The sequence below is a fragment of the Glycine soja genome, chromosome 14 (genome assembly GCF_004193775.1).
Source record: "Glycine soja cultivar W05 chromosome 14, ASM419377v2, whole genome shotgun sequence".
Taxonomy (NCBI): Eukaryota; Viridiplantae; Streptophyta; class Magnoliopsida; order Fabales; family Fabaceae; genus Glycine; species Glycine soja.
In genome coordinates this window covers 49,553,219-49,569,092 of record NC_041015.1, presented here as the reverse complement: position 1 = coordinate 49,569,092, position 15,874 = coordinate 49,553,219, and the positions used below count along the sequence as shown (strand labels likewise).

The 15,874-nt window shown below is 29.5% G+C and overlaps 2 protein-coding genes across 3 annotated transcripts; one reads left to right on the top strand and one right to left on the bottom strand.

Annotated features, from left to right (window-relative positions):
* Window positions 1–584: 584 nt before the first annotated feature.
* LOC114383142 lies at window positions 585–2,583 on the bottom strand. The gene is made up of 4 exons (XM_028342741.1): window positions 2,458–2,583; window positions 1,996–2,072; window positions 1,654–1,891; window positions 585–1,128 (listed from the first exon to the last, which is right to left on the bottom strand). The coding sequence occupies exons 1-4, from the start codon at window positions 2,537–2,539 to the stop codon at window positions 1,010–1,012; spliced, it is 516 nt and encodes a 171-aa protein (XP_028198542.1). The 5' UTR covers window positions 2,540–2,583; the 3' UTR covers window positions 585–1,009.
* Window positions 2,584–5,042: 2,459 nt separating this feature from the next.
* LOC114385040 (probable disease resistance protein At4g27220) lies at window positions 5,043–15,597 on the top strand. Of its 2 annotated transcripts, none has more exons than XM_028344975.1 (5): window positions 5,043–5,154; window positions 9,614–9,693; window positions 9,791–13,004; window positions 14,346–15,132; window positions 15,339–15,597. In XM_028344975.1, exons 3-5 carry the CDS (start codon window positions 9,807–9,809, stop codon window positions 15,341–15,343), a joined length of 3,990 nt encoding a protein of 1,329 aa, XP_028200776.1. In that variant the 5' UTR covers window positions 5,043–5,154; window positions 9,614–9,693; window positions 9,791–9,806; the 3' UTR covers window positions 15,344–15,597. The 2 variants fall into 2 exon arrangements, with proteins under 2 accessions (XP_028200776.1, XP_028200775.1); XM_028344974.1 differs by having other exon boundaries at window positions 5,044–5,154; window positions 15,336–15,597.
* Window positions 15,598–15,874: the final 277 nt, after the last annotated feature.

Genomic DNA, 15,874 nt, shown 5'->3' with positions numbered 1-15,874 from the left:
ATTGAGTTGACTCTTAAGAAGTCTATTTGAACAGACTTGTTGAAAAATATTTTATTCAAGGAAAAGAGATCTTATTCCAATCTTTATTTAACTTATCTTAAATTTTCATGCGTAATTTATGTTGCACCAGGACCGCAATTATACATTTCAAATAAGGAAAAATGGATGTTCTAAAATAGAGTTTGGATCCTTTCCGTACCAAAAATATAAATTTGGATCCTTTTATGATGAGTATCATTTTGTTAAGCTATCAGAAAGGAGAATACTATTTTATTTTATTAAATTTACCTACAATACAATTTTTATTCTTGAACTTAATGAAAATAATTGTCATGTGTAAACAAAATTTTAATTGCAGAAAGTAATTAATACAATTTTTTTTTCATTTTTTTATCCAATTATAATGGTCATGTGTAGTAACATTATTGACCTTTTGTAATTATAATAATTACTTTAAAAATAAATATATGCTTTGATAATGTATTTTTTTGGGTATATAATAATTCATTACAAACTGCCTTATGTTTATTTTATAACAAGTATCTTCAAGAGTCATAAAAACAATTTCTAATTGATTGACATTATTTGTTTCCAAAATTGCTTTTGACTCATTCATTCTTTCATAATCATCACATTCACATTGTAATAACTTTTACAATGACAATACATACCTGTTAAACTCTTTAGAATGATTCCTAATAGACTCGCGTACAAGGTAAATTCTTTTACTTGTGCATGAAGTAAAGTCATTTTTCTTACCACTTGGACCAACATAATTGGTATTTGATGTGTATATAACAAACATAATAATAAGTAATTCTTGTTATAATTAAATTGTCCACTATATTTTTTTTCCTTATTCAGCTATGCATATCGAGATCACTACTTTCTTATTTATTTGTATGGATTACATATGAAATCATAAGACTCAACATTCAACTAAATGTCCATGTTTCTGGCATCTCCTCTGCTCACTTATCCATTCACATATACATGGCTGAGAAAACTGTCACACCCCAAAGGTGGCAATGAAGGCCATGGTGGTTAGTGTTGAAACAAGGGGCACATATAATCTCCCATACAAACTAGTGGCACTGTTAGGGTCCTTCGTAACATTTGTATTTAAAGCTGCAGAATCAACAACACCAAAAGTAACATTTAATTTTGTTAATATTTTTTTTTACAATTTTTACTAGTTTATTAATATATGTAAACTTTTCTTGAGTGTATCACATTTTATAAAGTTGTGTTATTCATACAATATTTTTTATAATATTTTTTTCTCTTCATCTCTCAATCAAATCACCCATCACCACATTCCATACTTTTTTGAAGAATACTAACAACACACATCCTAATGGATCTCTAAACAAGTTTTTCTCTATTGATTAAAATTAATTAAGAATCATAAAATCACTATAGAAAATCATTAAATGATACATAGAATTCAGCAACTTTTATGATTTCTAATAATAAATTTCAATCAATATCAAAAGAGCGGATTAGAGAATATATTGTTATAAAATTTACCGCATAAGTAAAATTGTTATACTTTATATATAAGTGGTTGTGAAAACAGCTTTTGGAAGAATCGTTCTTGTTTAGATTTGGTGATGTGTAATTTACTGAGAAGTGTTAAACTTGGTTAATTACCGTAACGCTGAGAAGCAGCACATGCATTGATAATGGCATCCTTGACAAAGGAGACGTTTTGTTTGGTCCCGAAGTAGAAGTCTCTCTTCACATCTTGGATGCAACTTAAGACATCTAAGGTGTGACTTTTGCAACCATTGTTACAAAAGTCGCTGATATCAGAGGCACTCACGTCTAGCACACCATCCAGTTTCATTATGTATCCATGTTTTCCCAAGCAAGAAGGTGGTATGGGTGTCTACACATATGTATATCTTGAAATTAATAATATGCATTATTATAAACTAAGCAAAGGTGTTTTCATTAATTGCTATATATATATATATATATATATATGATTACATTGTTCATGCAGAAGTAAGCGCTCCTCCAACTCTCGAATGGGCTTAGATTTGCATTTTTCCTCGGTTCAGTTCTATCTGAAATGAGATACACAAAAAGTCAAGTTTCTTTAATTTGGAGTCTATCAGGAAATTTCTACAAATTAAGGTAATAGAGTTTATGAAGGCAAATATTTATGTGTAAGTTGTTTATATATAGTCTCAGAGGAAATTAGGTTAAACCATTTTCGTATAATTTTTAAGCTGTTTCCTTAAGTTATCTTGAACCGCTTATTGAAATAAGTTAAACATTCTTTTCATGAAAACAAATATTTTCGATAATCTAACTATCTCATTTCGTAAGTTATTTTCATAAATTCTTTCAATTGCTATTACAAACGTTAATGCAATAAGATAATTATTAGCTTAACTAAATTCTAAACTAATTGATTCGAACACACCTAGAAAGAAAAGGAGTACTAACTTTCAGCACTGACGTGGTTGAGTAGAAGGAGGAAAAATGTCCCCAAAGAAAAGCAAACAGGGAAGCTGCTTTTGCCACTCATTGTTATTATTCCTTAATGATCAAAACAAGTATACTTTGTTTGACAACTTTTGTTAGGAATTCTGGCTTTACAGGACATTGTATTTATAAGTTTCACAGCAATAAAAATTGTTGAGATTAAAACTAGGAAAAATGTTGTTATTTTCTGCATATGACGAGAATATGGCATCAAGCATCAAGCATTTTGATACTAACAAGGGAACGTTTTGGAATTTTAGAAACATAGAAATATGAAGGCTTTGCGTCAAGTCAAACAAGGATGAAACATGTTCTGGAGCTTTCTGTCGGAAACTAAGAGGTGGATACAATGATTGCAACGTCCTAGGATAATTGGTTGTGCAATTTTATAAACGGTGATTAATTAATGAAAGGATTAATGTGCCACTGTGGCATGGGAAAACAAAGTAGTAAACTTGAACTTTTCCTTCCTCATTTCTTAGCCAACTCCATAATTTTTTTTTGGAAAAAATATAAATTATATTAAACCCAAAATGATACAACACGGGACATATCCCGTGGCTATAGAAAATTAAAAGCCTCCATAATACAAGAAGACCTATATCAAGATGCTAAAACAAATGCAACATGTGCGCTTGTCTATACATAAGAAACTTAATCTTACTAATAACCTCTATTACAGAAAATTGATAATCTTCAAAAATCAACTTGTTCTTAGATAGCCAGATACAATAGATTGTAATTGCTATAGCGAGACAACGTAATTTTCCTTGAACACCAGATGTGGATCTGCCCTTAATTAAAAAATCAGTAATGCGCTGTAAAGAAGTGAAATGCCTGCGGAAAGGAGCCAAATCACGAATGTGAGCCCAAACTTGAAGAGATTTCCTGTAAGAAAAGAACAAATGGGCACTTGACTCAGCCTCATTTAAACATAAAGGGCAAAGGGAACCCTTGTTCAAAAAAACAACTTTGTCAAGAGTAAGCAGCCGGTTTCTTTTAGCAAGTCATAGAATGAAAGACATCTTAGGAAAGATTGCTGGGTTCCATATAACAGAACACCAACTAACAGTAAGCTTGACACCTCTAATGTATTCATAGACTTTGCCAACAAGCAATTGTTCATTGATGCTTCAAGATTGAATTCTCTTTTTCGTATATTCCGTACTTAGCTTTAGCCAACTCCATAATTATTGAGATGGTTGGTTGTCTTATTCAAAAATTTTGTTAAAAGTTCACCATCTTCTTTACCGGATTTCTAATTTATTTTTGATCCACTAGTAATGTATCTTTTTATTTTTTAATTAACAGAACTTGTAACGTATCCTTTTCAACGCTACATCCAAATTTTATTTTTGAATCTGTTTCACCTGATCATGTCTATAATATATGAGCAATCCGCTTACATAATAAATAAAGAAAGTTAAAATAATTTGTAGGTTACGAATGTTTTAAGAAATTTTAAAAACGCACCTTAAAATTATATATGTTAGCAATTTTTAGTAAATAAAATAAATAATATATATAAAAAATAATGTTTTGGTCAAACATACTAGGAGACTCTGAGTAACAAGCATTTAGCTATAACACTAAAATAATAAAAACTTGTAACATTAAGATCACATTTTTAAAAGAATAAATTTTATTAAAATATATAGAATTTAAAAGAATAAATAATCTATGTAGTGACTATATAAAAGAGTTTTATAATATCATGAAGCCGATTAAAAACTATTATATATGATAAATTTATGAACTTTTTTATAATAATTATTTTAAAAATTATTTTAATGATAATTTTTGTTTGTCAATAATATAAATTTTAAATTGAAATGTTTGAAAATTATACTCAAATAAAAAATAATAAATTCAAATTTTGTTCAAATATCTTATGAAAATATATATAATAGAGAAATAACTAGTTATTAATCACCAAATATCTTTATTTAATAAAAAATTAGAAATTATTCAAATAACTTATTACTAAATACAATATTGACCAAACACAACCTTAAATTAATCATCTTAATGTATTAAAAAGTGGGCCTAAGTGCATTTTTTTTTCCAATACATAAAAGAGCCGAAAGGGTGAAATAGAAGGAAGTTCATCCTGCCTTGAACTTGATAGCTATTACTTAAGAGTCACTCTGGATCAAAAGATTAATTTACTTCTAGAAAAGATAAAAGAATAATTTACTCATTTCACTTCATTTTTCAAACAAGTCTTCATTATTAATATATATGTGTGAAGTCATGTACAGGAATCAAACCTTTTGTTCTCGTTTCTTGTATATATTTCTCACACGATAAGGTGTGAGTGCTGGGCTCAAAGCACAAACATAACAAAGTTGAAAAAGAATTTATTCTTATTCATGAACCCCCATAAAATTAAGGAATAATCTGCATCTTTATCAATTCCTTACTTGTGAACATGGAAAGATGAACTCCCTCTTTAAGTTTTATTCTTTCATTTAGCGATACACATATTTTTTTATACTTCTTCTCTCATCTAACTTCGATTTTTCCTATCTCATCAACATTTTCATTCTTTAAAATTGCAACTCCACATCATTCAATTAATATTGTGATTCGCAGCAATAAGGTTGTAAATCTAAATTCTCTTGACCTTCTTGACATCATATCTGTACATATCTTGAGGTACGCATCTCAATTGAAATCTTCAGTTTAGTTTAGATTTTGTTTAACTTCTTGAATTCATATTTTACATCCATGTTAATAATATAGGTTGTTGATATTATGAAGTTTAACTTCTGCAGTTCATATTTCTGCAATAAAGTTTTTCTTTTGACGTATATAACAATAAAGTTGTAGTTTTAAATATAGACCAAATCATCTATTTGATTTCTTATGTTATTTTTTTTGTTTAGTTTAATATATTTTATCTTTGAAAAAATTTACTTTAATCTTCTATCTTAATTAAAAGGTTTAAAATAGTCCTTTAGTTACATAATTTAACACCATTAATAATATAGAAATATTAATCGACGGCTAAAAAATATCACAAAGTATATAATTTTTCTTTCTAAACATCCTTAATTCATTCTACATACACAAGAAAAAAGAAAACATCAAAAAACCAAAACAAGTGAAAAACCACAAATTAAAAACTACTGATCACAAATCACAAAACTTGTGAACTATTGTAATTTAGGCTTGACCAGAATTTGGGAAAAAAGACTTATAGAATGTTTGATTTGAGAGAAAAAAAATTGGTAAAAGGTAGACAACAGACTGAACGCAAAAAATAGTGAATGATAACAATGTTAACAATAAAAATCATTTCAAACCTTTTAATTAAGATAAAAAACGTATTAAACCGAACTTTTTAGAAAATAAAATACTTTATTTTAAAATAAAAGAAAATAAAGTATTAAACTAAATAAAAAAATAAGATAAGAAAACAAATAGATTATTTGATCCAATATATTATCAATTATTTGAAGGTGAAAAGTATATTTTTACTTTCAATAATATATATTATCTTTGTCTATTCCAAAAAATACTAATGAACACTTATCATATTAAGGTATTGAAGTTGTATTTGTACTTTTTCCACGTCAAATTTAAAATTGTGTACCAATATCTCTTTTGTTTATAAGAAAAAATTGTTAAATAAAAGCATAAGAGTTGCTCTTTGAAGGATAAAAATAAATTAGATCGAATAAGGCTTTACTTAAATAAGTAAGTCTTATTTAAAAATCAATAAAACTTAAAAATCTAACCGATAACTTGCCATTCTTTTGTTTTTTTTAGTTTGACTTTTTTAAGTGTAACTTGACATGTTAAACTACTTGAAAGACTGTTATATCTAAAAACTAAAGTCTTTTATATCTAAAAGTTTTTAGATAGATTACTATTATCCTGGATAACCTAATTGATTAACGGGTTAAAGGAAAAAAAAGCCCTATGTACAACAAGATTGAAGTAGAAAAAAGTATGTTAACACTGTTTTGATCCCTTATGGTTTTAGTAATTCTCACTTTGGTCTTTTATGTTTTAAATTTTTTGTTTTGTCCTTTACGTTTTTTTAAAAGGAATCAATTTTGTCATTTGATCAATTTCATACTAGCACGATCAACAACGCTTGAACCACCAATAGCGAGTAAGACGCTCCAATATCTTTTTCCCATTTAATATTAATTTCACCAACAAATTTAGCTTTTATTAACGTGAAAAACAAAGCACAACCGAAAAACCAAACAAGTGAAGAACCTTAGAATTAACCAAACAATCTCAATGAAAGGATCTAGCAATCCCAAAGTGTACTAAATCTCAACCAATAAAGTTAGGAAAAAAAATATGCAACATGGACATGGGAATCATCAGTAGATGTACTCACTCCCTTTACAAAACCTTCACCACCTTAAAATATAAAGAATCAAAAGCAAAAATTTCTATATTAACCTTTATTTTTTAATATTTTTCCTTCAATCCAAGTGATTTTGCCAACTCGTGACTTGCTTGCAATATTTAGTGTTAGCTTAGGTCCTAATTTTTTTTATACGGATCAACAAAAATGAATAAATAGATAAAAGAGATTGATAATTTTGTGAAATTAACTTTATCATTGTTAATTCATTTATAATTTTTATTTTCTACTGTCAATATTATAAAAAAATATTAGTAAAAAATAATTGATGATACATTTAAAAATTAAAATAATAATCATTTCAAAGAATTTTTTTCCAACTCAATAATTATTATGGAATGGGAGATACTTTGTGAAAATATCTTTAATTTTAAATTCTAACTGTTACTGTCATTCTTCAATTACATTAAAATGTATTGTTTATTTTCATGAGTATAGTATTATCTTTAAATTCAAATTAAATTATATTTTATGTTAAGTTTTAACAAATCCTATTATCTTAAAAATATTATTCATATCATTTTTTTTAAATAACAAATATTATTGATATCAGTGTATTATTAGTCCTCTACCAACTTTATTTTATGAAAATATTGGAAGAAGATATGAAAATATTTTAAGTTATGTATAGAGAAATAAATAGTACAACTCCGATTAGAACACAATCTTATGTATGAATATGAGAATAATTAATAATAATCATCAAATTAAGATTAAAAATAGTAGATAATTGAGATTAAAATATTTAAAAATTAAAATTAAAATCTAATATAACTATCAGATATTTAAAATATTTATCAAACAAAAAATAAAAATGTATAAAAGATCTCAATTATCAATTTCTAAAATATTTCAATAACACATCATCACCACTATGACCATCGCTGTCATGATTACATCCATCATCATGATTGTCATTATTGTTGTCGTCGCCTTGACCATTGTCGCCCTGCCACCACCACCATGACTACCATCGCCTTTCCATCTTGATTGTTGTCATTGTCACTACCATGATTGATGCTACAATCTTCACTATCACCACCATAATCATTGTTGCACATTGACGATATTGCTGGTGACGAAAACAATGATGATCAAGGCAATGGAGGTGGTGAAGGTCATACGGGTTAAAGTGGTGATGAATTTAATGATAATCTTGAAGAAGAGTGATGTGATAATTGAGATATCTTAGTATGCAATAGTTAATATCTTTTGTAGATTTGATTTTCGTTTGGTGAATATTTTAGAGATTTGATAGTTATATTAGAATTTAGTTTAAATCTTTAAATATTTTATTATTCTTAAGAGGCAAGTAGCATATTTATATCACTTGTCTTCATTTTTGGTAAGCGTTGAACAAATATTAAAATAATAAATGTTAGGCTAAGTAATACATTTGGTTCTTTATCTTAATTTTTATATATTTAGTTTTATCTTTTATCTTTTTTTAAAAATAATTTAATCCTTTATCTATTAAATTTGATCCAATTAGGTCCTTCTATGAGGTTCCAATTAAAATTGTTAATAATATTAATGTAATGACGATTAAAAACTACCACAAAATAATACTTATGCGCTTCAACGCTTTTATGCATACAAAATTGAAGGATACCTATTATTTAGACAAAAACATATGCTAAATTCCAATTATGGATATCCGCAATTTCTATCATCCTTTTTTCTATCACTATTTTACTAACCACATTTTAGAAAACTTATATCTAGGTTCAATCCTTAATTTTGTATAAGTTTGATTTCTTTTGTTTTATTTCAAATGAATCTTATATCTAATATATTTATTTAATATATCATAACAAAATTAATTTCATTAATTAAAACATAAAAAGAAATTGTTAATATATTTATAGTTGAAGGTTAAACCAAAATTGTGAATTTTTAAAAAATATGAGGACTAAAGTCGTCCACAAAAATTGTGGATCAAAACTTAAAGGGAGACCACAAATTACAATTTACCCTCAAATTATAAAATTAAATCCCCCTTGAATCTTAAAATTGATTAAGATTTTTGTAGATGGAAGCATTCTGATCTAAATGTCAAAATTTTGTAAAACTGGATATCTAGATTGAAAGAATTGAGCATATAATGTTAAACATGTGCATTAGAAAATAAGTTTCTTCAACCTAGAAACTTGACCCAATTTGTTCTCTTCCATTCTTGATTGGAACGATATTTTAAAAGTTTCTTGGAGGAGATCGGGTTGGCTTGGATTCCTCACTCAATTGGATAAAACATGGACTTAAAGCATAGACCAAAACAAATTGGATTTCGCAAAATCCACTGTAGCATAGGATAAACAAACCCCCAAAACATTGGTTCAATTTAGTTCTCAATTTTAAGATTCATGACATCCTACGAGAGAAATCAAGAAAGTATTGTTGTGTGATAACTATAAACAATCACCCTTTAATCACACGTGTGAAAAAACTTCTAGACACGTAAATATTGTTGTGTGATAATTTTAACTATTGTTATGTTAAAATTATTAACAACATTAAAGTTTAAGTAGATAAAATAACTAAATTGAACCAAATTTAAAAGATAAAAGATGAAATTAAATTAAAAAAAACATGAAAATCAAAATGAATTGTAAAAATTCAAATGTGTAATTTAGCTTAGATGTTATTATATACATATTTTCATGTACACATACCATATGCTATTGTAGTTCTCTGTTTAGAGTTCTAATACTACTTTTTTGCCCATAGTTGGAGAAAGGTATCGAATCTGCAACATCAACTACTTTCACTTCCGTTTTTAAATACAACAACGTCAACATCCATCAAAGGTATTATTACGTTATTCTTTCCTTTAATTGCATCACTACTCCCTACTTTGCTTAACATAATATTAAGCTAAAATGTTATGTACTCATTCATCATTAGGACTCTGCTATTACAAATGGGGGATATCGTTGTTTCCATCGTAGCAAAGTTAGCAGAATATACAGTGGACCCAATTTTACACCATGCTCGATACTTGTGTTGTTTCAACAACATTGCTGGGAATCTTCCAAATGCCAAGGAAGAATTGGAATTAACCCGAAACAGTGTGAAGGAACGAGTTGAAGAAGCTATTATGAGGACTGAAAAAATTGAACCAGCAGTTGAGAAGTGGCTGAAAGATGTTGAGAAAGTCTTAGAAGAAGTGCATATGCTTCAAGGAAGAATTTCGGAAGTAAGCAAGAGCTATTTCAGAAGGCAATTCCAATATTTTCTTACCAAAAAAATAGCAAGAAAAATTGAGAAAATGGCTCAACTCAACCACAACAGCAAGTTTGAGCCATTTTCTAAGATTCCCGAACTTCCAGGCATGAAGTACTATTCATCCAAAGATTTTGTTCTTTTCAAATCAAGAGAATCAGCTTTTAAGAAGCTTTTGGAAGCATTAAAGGATAAAAGTGTTTCCATGATTGGACTAGTTGGACTAGGAGGCTCAGGAAAAACTACTTTGGCGAAAGAGGTTGGTAAGAAAGCTGAGGAGTTAAAACTTTTTGAGAAGGTTGTGATGACAACAGTCTCTCAGACTCCAAATATTCGAAGCATCCAAGTGCAAATTGCTGATAAGTTGGGTTTGAAATTTGTGGAAGAATCAGAGGAAGCTAGAGCACAAAGACTATCAGAGAGATTAAGGACAGGCACAACTCTACTAATCTTGGATGATTTATGGGAAAAGCTAGAATTTGAGGCTATAGGTATTCCATCCAATGAAAACAACAAGGGCTGTGGAGTGATTTTAACCACTCGGAGTAGAGAAGTATGCATTTCCTTGCAATGCCAAACAATAATTGAGCTTAATCTCTTAGCTGGCGATGAAGCTTGGGATTTGTTCAAATTGAATGCAAACATAACTGATGACTCACCATATGCATCGAAAGGCGTTGCAACAAAAATTGTAGATGAGTGCCGAGGATTGCCTATTGCAATTGTGACGGTGGGAAGCACACTGAAGGGCAAAACTGTTAAAGAGTGGGAATTAGCATTGTCAAGACTAAAAGATTCAGAACCACTAGATATTCCAAAAGGCTTAAGAAGTCCTTATGGCTGTCTTGGATTGAGTTATGATAATTTGACCAATGAATTAGCCAAGTCCTTGTTCTTGTTGTGTTCTATATTTCCAGAGGATCATGAAATTGATTTGGAAGATTTATTTCGATTTGGAAAGGGAATGGGCCTACCTGGGACTTTTGGAACAATGGAGAAAGCAAGGAGGGAGATGCAGATAGCTGTTAGCATCCTCATTGATTGTTATTTGTTGTTGGAGGCCAGTAAAAAAGAAAGGGTGAAAATGCATGACATGGTTCGTGATGTAGCCTTGTGGATAGCATCTAAAACTGGTCAAGCAATTTTGGCAAGTACTGGAATGGATCCAAGAATGTTGATAGAGGATGAATCCATAAAAGATAAGAGGGCAATATCCTTATGGGATTTGAAAAATGGCCAGCTTCTTGATAATGATCAATTGAATTGTCCATCACTTGAAATTCTCTTGTTTCATTCTCCCAAGGTTGCCTTTGTAGTATCAAATGCTTGTTTTGAAAGGCTAAAAATGATTAAAATCCTGGCATTCTTAACATCTAGCTATACGTGGAGTTTATATACGACATCTTGCACCTTGTCACTGCCACAATCAATGAAGTCATTACAAAATCTTCATACTCTGTGCTTGAGAGGTTATAAATTAGGTGACATCTCCATTTTGGAAAGCCTACAAGCACTTGAGGTTCTTGACTTGCGTTGTTCTTCTTTTATTGAATTGCCTAATGGAATCGCGTCATTAAAGAAATTGAAGCTTCTGGATTTGTTCTGTTGTTCCATTCAGGAAAATAATGCTTATGAGGTTATAGGAAGATGTTTGCAGCTGAATGAATTGTATTTGTATATACTCTCGTATGCAAATGAGGAATTTCCGCATAATATCTCTTTCCCAAGATTAGAGAGGTATGTTTTAATTTATAAAATGGGCCCCTTTTACATGGACCCCTTTTACTTGGCGATGGAAATAATGGACCCCTTTTACTTGGGGATGGAAATAATGGACCCCTTTTACTTGGGGATGGAAATAATGGACCCCTTTTACTTGGGGATGGAAATAATGGAAGAACATAGACCATGTAGAGCGTTATGCACACGTGCTTTTAATGCGTCAGTTCAAAGTTTTATATCATTACCAATCAAGGATTTCTTTCAAAAAGCAGAGTATCTTCAATTGGAGAACCTTAAGGGAGGTTACGAAAATGTAATCCCATCCATGGTTCCACAAGGCATGAATCACTTGACTTTCCTATTCCTCGAAGATTGTCCAGAGATAAAATGCGTCTTTGATAGTACCAATGTTGATCTGCTGCAAACTGAAGATGCCTTCTCCAGCCTAGTCATTTTATGCTTGTCTGAATTGGATAACCTTGAAGAAGTGTTTAATGACCCCTCTTCCAGATGTTCTCTCAAAAGTTTAGAAGAGCTAACCATAAAGAGGTGTAGACAATTGTACAATATTTCCTTTCCCAAGAACTCAAAGCTATGCCATCTCAAGTTCTTGACAATAGATAATTGCCCGATGCTAACTTGTATCTTCAAGCCATCCATTGTCCAAACTCTAGAGCTGCTAGAACAAGTAACAATAATTGACTGCTATGAATTGAAGCAGATAATAGAAGAAGTGGAAGAAGGGAGTGTTGATTATGTTAGCAGTCAAAGTCATACCTCTTTGATGCTTCCAAAATTAAGGACACTTACTATTCTTCGATGTCACAGCTTGGAATATATATTCCCTATGTGTTATGTTCACGGGCTAGCAAGTTTGGAAGAACTGGAAATTGAAGAATGTAATGAGTTGAAGTATGTATTTGGCAGTGAAAAGGAACATGATCTTAGAGTGTACCAGCACCAGAGTCATCCTCAGACTAATATTCACATCAATTTGGGAGCTCTATGGTTGTTTCGGTTGCCGAATTTGGTTGAGATTTGGCCTAAATATTTTGATCCACATTTACCAAATTTGAAAGAGCTACGATGCATTGATTGTCCAAGACTGCCTGACTCTTGGGTGCGTAGGGTGATGATTATTGATTCAGATCTGCAACAAGACTCAACTGCAACGGTAATATATTTTTCGAAAATGATTATTTCTTTAATGATTATTTGTTAATTTATTTTTGGGGATGTAATTGAACCGTGAGTTGTGAACATGAATTGACTTTTTATGGATAAGAATTATGAATAGATAGATGGTGATAGAAACTGTATATGTTTTATAATTTTTTAAGACACTATTTCAAGTAATATTTTTTAAATGATAGTTTTTAGTTTTTTGTATTTTATTATCTTTTTATTCTTAAAATATTAAATTTTCATATTTTTTATATAAATTTTATTATATATTTTTACCATTATACTATGTACATTATTTCTTTTTCCAATATTAACATTATATGTATACTTCAAGATATTGACACTGATAATAATAGGTTTATTTTATTTTTTCTATCATTTTTTAATAGATTTTTATATTACTTAGTATTTATTTTAACAATTACACTAATCAACATAATGAAATGCTGATGTCTAAGAATATGTTATTTTTTATATAAATTTTATTATATATTTTTACCATTATACTATGTACATTATTTCTTTTTCCAATATTAGCATTATATGTATACTTCAAGATATTGACAGTGATAATAATAGGTTTATTTTATTTTTTCTATCCTTTTTTAATAGATTTTTATATTACTTAGTATTTATTTTAACAATTACACTAATCAACATAATGAAAGGTTGATGTCTAAGAATATGTTATTTTTTATATAAATTTTATTATATATTTTTACCATTATACTATGTACATTTTTTTTTTCCAATATTAGTATTATATGTACACTTCAAGATATTGACAGTGATAATAATAGGTTTATTTTATTTTTCCTATTATTTTTCAATAGATTTTTATATTACTTAGTATTTATTTTAACAATTACACTAATCAACATAATGAAATTGAATAACAATATAATTCGTGGTTCATGTTTTGTATATATTATAAATATTTTGATCAAAATAACAACTAACATATAGGTATTTATTAAACATAATATTATAATTGAACATGTAAATTGTAAATGACCTAATGTATAATTTAAAATTAAAAAATGCTTAAAACTTTTTTAAGCATGCAATTACCTACTATTGTTCGTAAGCGGACACTAGTCAACATTTAACCTTACAATTAACACTTAATTTTTTAAAATGCTATTTAATTATTACATTTTACATTAATTTATATCTTCATGGCCACATTCTTTTTAAACAACAATATATTGTACATCCTTGAAGTAAAAGTATTCAATTTTCTTGTTATGGTCTTTCTTTAGATTGGAAATTCTATTAAATTGAATTATCACAAGTAACAAACTAACAGTGAATTTTGTTATGTATATAGGAGAAGGAATTATTATGCTTGGTTACCACCACATTCAACCAATTATCCGATCAAGTGCTTTCCTCTAAACTTGGACATGTACTCAAATTTAGAAAACTTGGATTGACTGGTCTTGGAGTAAAAGGTCTTTTCCAATTCCAAATCAGAGAACATGGGAGCAACACAGAACTTGCTCCTTTAAACTTGGATCTAACTCATGCTGACTTGTGGGATCTACCTGAGCTCGAGTTCATATGGAAGGGCCCCTCAAATTTTCTAAGCCTCCAGATGCTTGACAGGATTCATGTGGATGGATGTCCAAAATTGAAAGCCATCTTCTCCCCTACCATTGTTAGAAGCTTACCAATGCTGACAAGCCTGTATATAACTGATTGTGAGGAATTGGAGCAAATATTTGATTCAGGTGATGCACAAACCCTATATACTTGTTCACAACAAGTGTGCTTCCCAAATCTCGAGGATATTTGGGTCAAAAAGTGCAACAAGTTGAAATACCTTTTTCATAATTTTGTGGCTGGTCACTTTCACAATCTGATCGCGTTGGATATAGAAGACTGCTCTCAGTTACAGAAGGTTTTTGCTTTTGAATGTGAAACTGATGACGATGATCAAGAAGGGATTGTTATGGATGGAGAAAAAGTACTACTACGTAAGCTGCTACGTATAAGACTCAGCAGTTTGCCAAACTTCAAAGAGATTCACCATGGATTCAAGTTAAAAGATGATGTTGAAGAACATATCATAAATGATTGTCCTAAATATTCTCCAAGTTTATATCTACACACAGGTACAATTCTCATGCCCTTTTATTAGTAACAATTCCTGTGTGTTGGATATTCTCCAAGTTCATAATTTCATATATAAAGCTTTAAAGATGGAACTATTATACTTGCTCTAAGTTTCCACTCTTGCTATTTTCATTACATTTTCTTATTGATGCAACTGTTGTTTTTGCTGCATGGAATCTCTCTTAAACCCTAATTTAAATAGAAGAGTAAAGAATGAGCATAGAGCAAGGCGTAGGAGTGTATGAGTATGCGGAAGAGAAAGATGAAGACTAAAGACTCCATTCTGTTGCCTTACTGACTTGGTGTTCTTTACTCCATTGTGATGAGTTAATTTGTACTTTTTAAATTAACTTCATTGGAGGATTAATTCCTTGCTTGCTTTTTATTGTTTATTTTATTATATGGTGAGCTTCTTTCTAGACTTGTTTTAGTTTGTAGAGTTGGATTTCAGTGGTGGTTTGTTACCTTGTTGCCTTTCTATTATATAACTCTTATTCTTAAATATATAACTTTTTAAACCAATATTTTTAAAATTGGATTTGTGATTGAACGGATCAAATTACTGGATTTTGGTTTAATGGCTATGATGGATAATCTTGATGATTTATGTGATGCTTGTCAATTTGGGAAAATGCATAGGAACTCTTTTTCATCAGCAAATACACCGATTTGTGCGGTAGTATGAGCTTGCCTTATGTGAGAGCCGAAACAAATATTTCATCCTCTTTTGTTGATGATTTT

Excerpts from the sequence above, each read along its gene's own strand:
- LOC114385040 (XM_028344974.1), top strand. The coding sequence starts at position 9,807 with ATGGGGGATATCGTTGTTTCCATCGTAGCAAAGTTAGCAGAATATACA. Across the intron at positions 13,005-14,345 it reads AACAAGACTCAACTGCAACG|GAGAAGGAATTATTATGCTT; the intron begins GTAATATATTTT and ends TTATGTATATAG.
- LOC114383142 (XM_028342741.1), bottom strand. The coding sequence starts at position 2,539 with ATGAGTGGCAAAAGCAGCTTCCCTGTTTGCTTTTCTTTGGGGACATTT. Across the intron at positions 1,892-1,995 it reads CTTACTTCTGCATGAACAAT|ACACCCATACCACCTTCTTG; the intron begins GTAATCATATAT and ends ACATATGTGTAG. Across the intron at positions 1,129-1,653 it reads TGCTGCTTCTCAGCGTTACG|CTTTAAATACAAATGTTACG; the intron begins GTAATTAACCAA and ends TTGATTCTGCAG.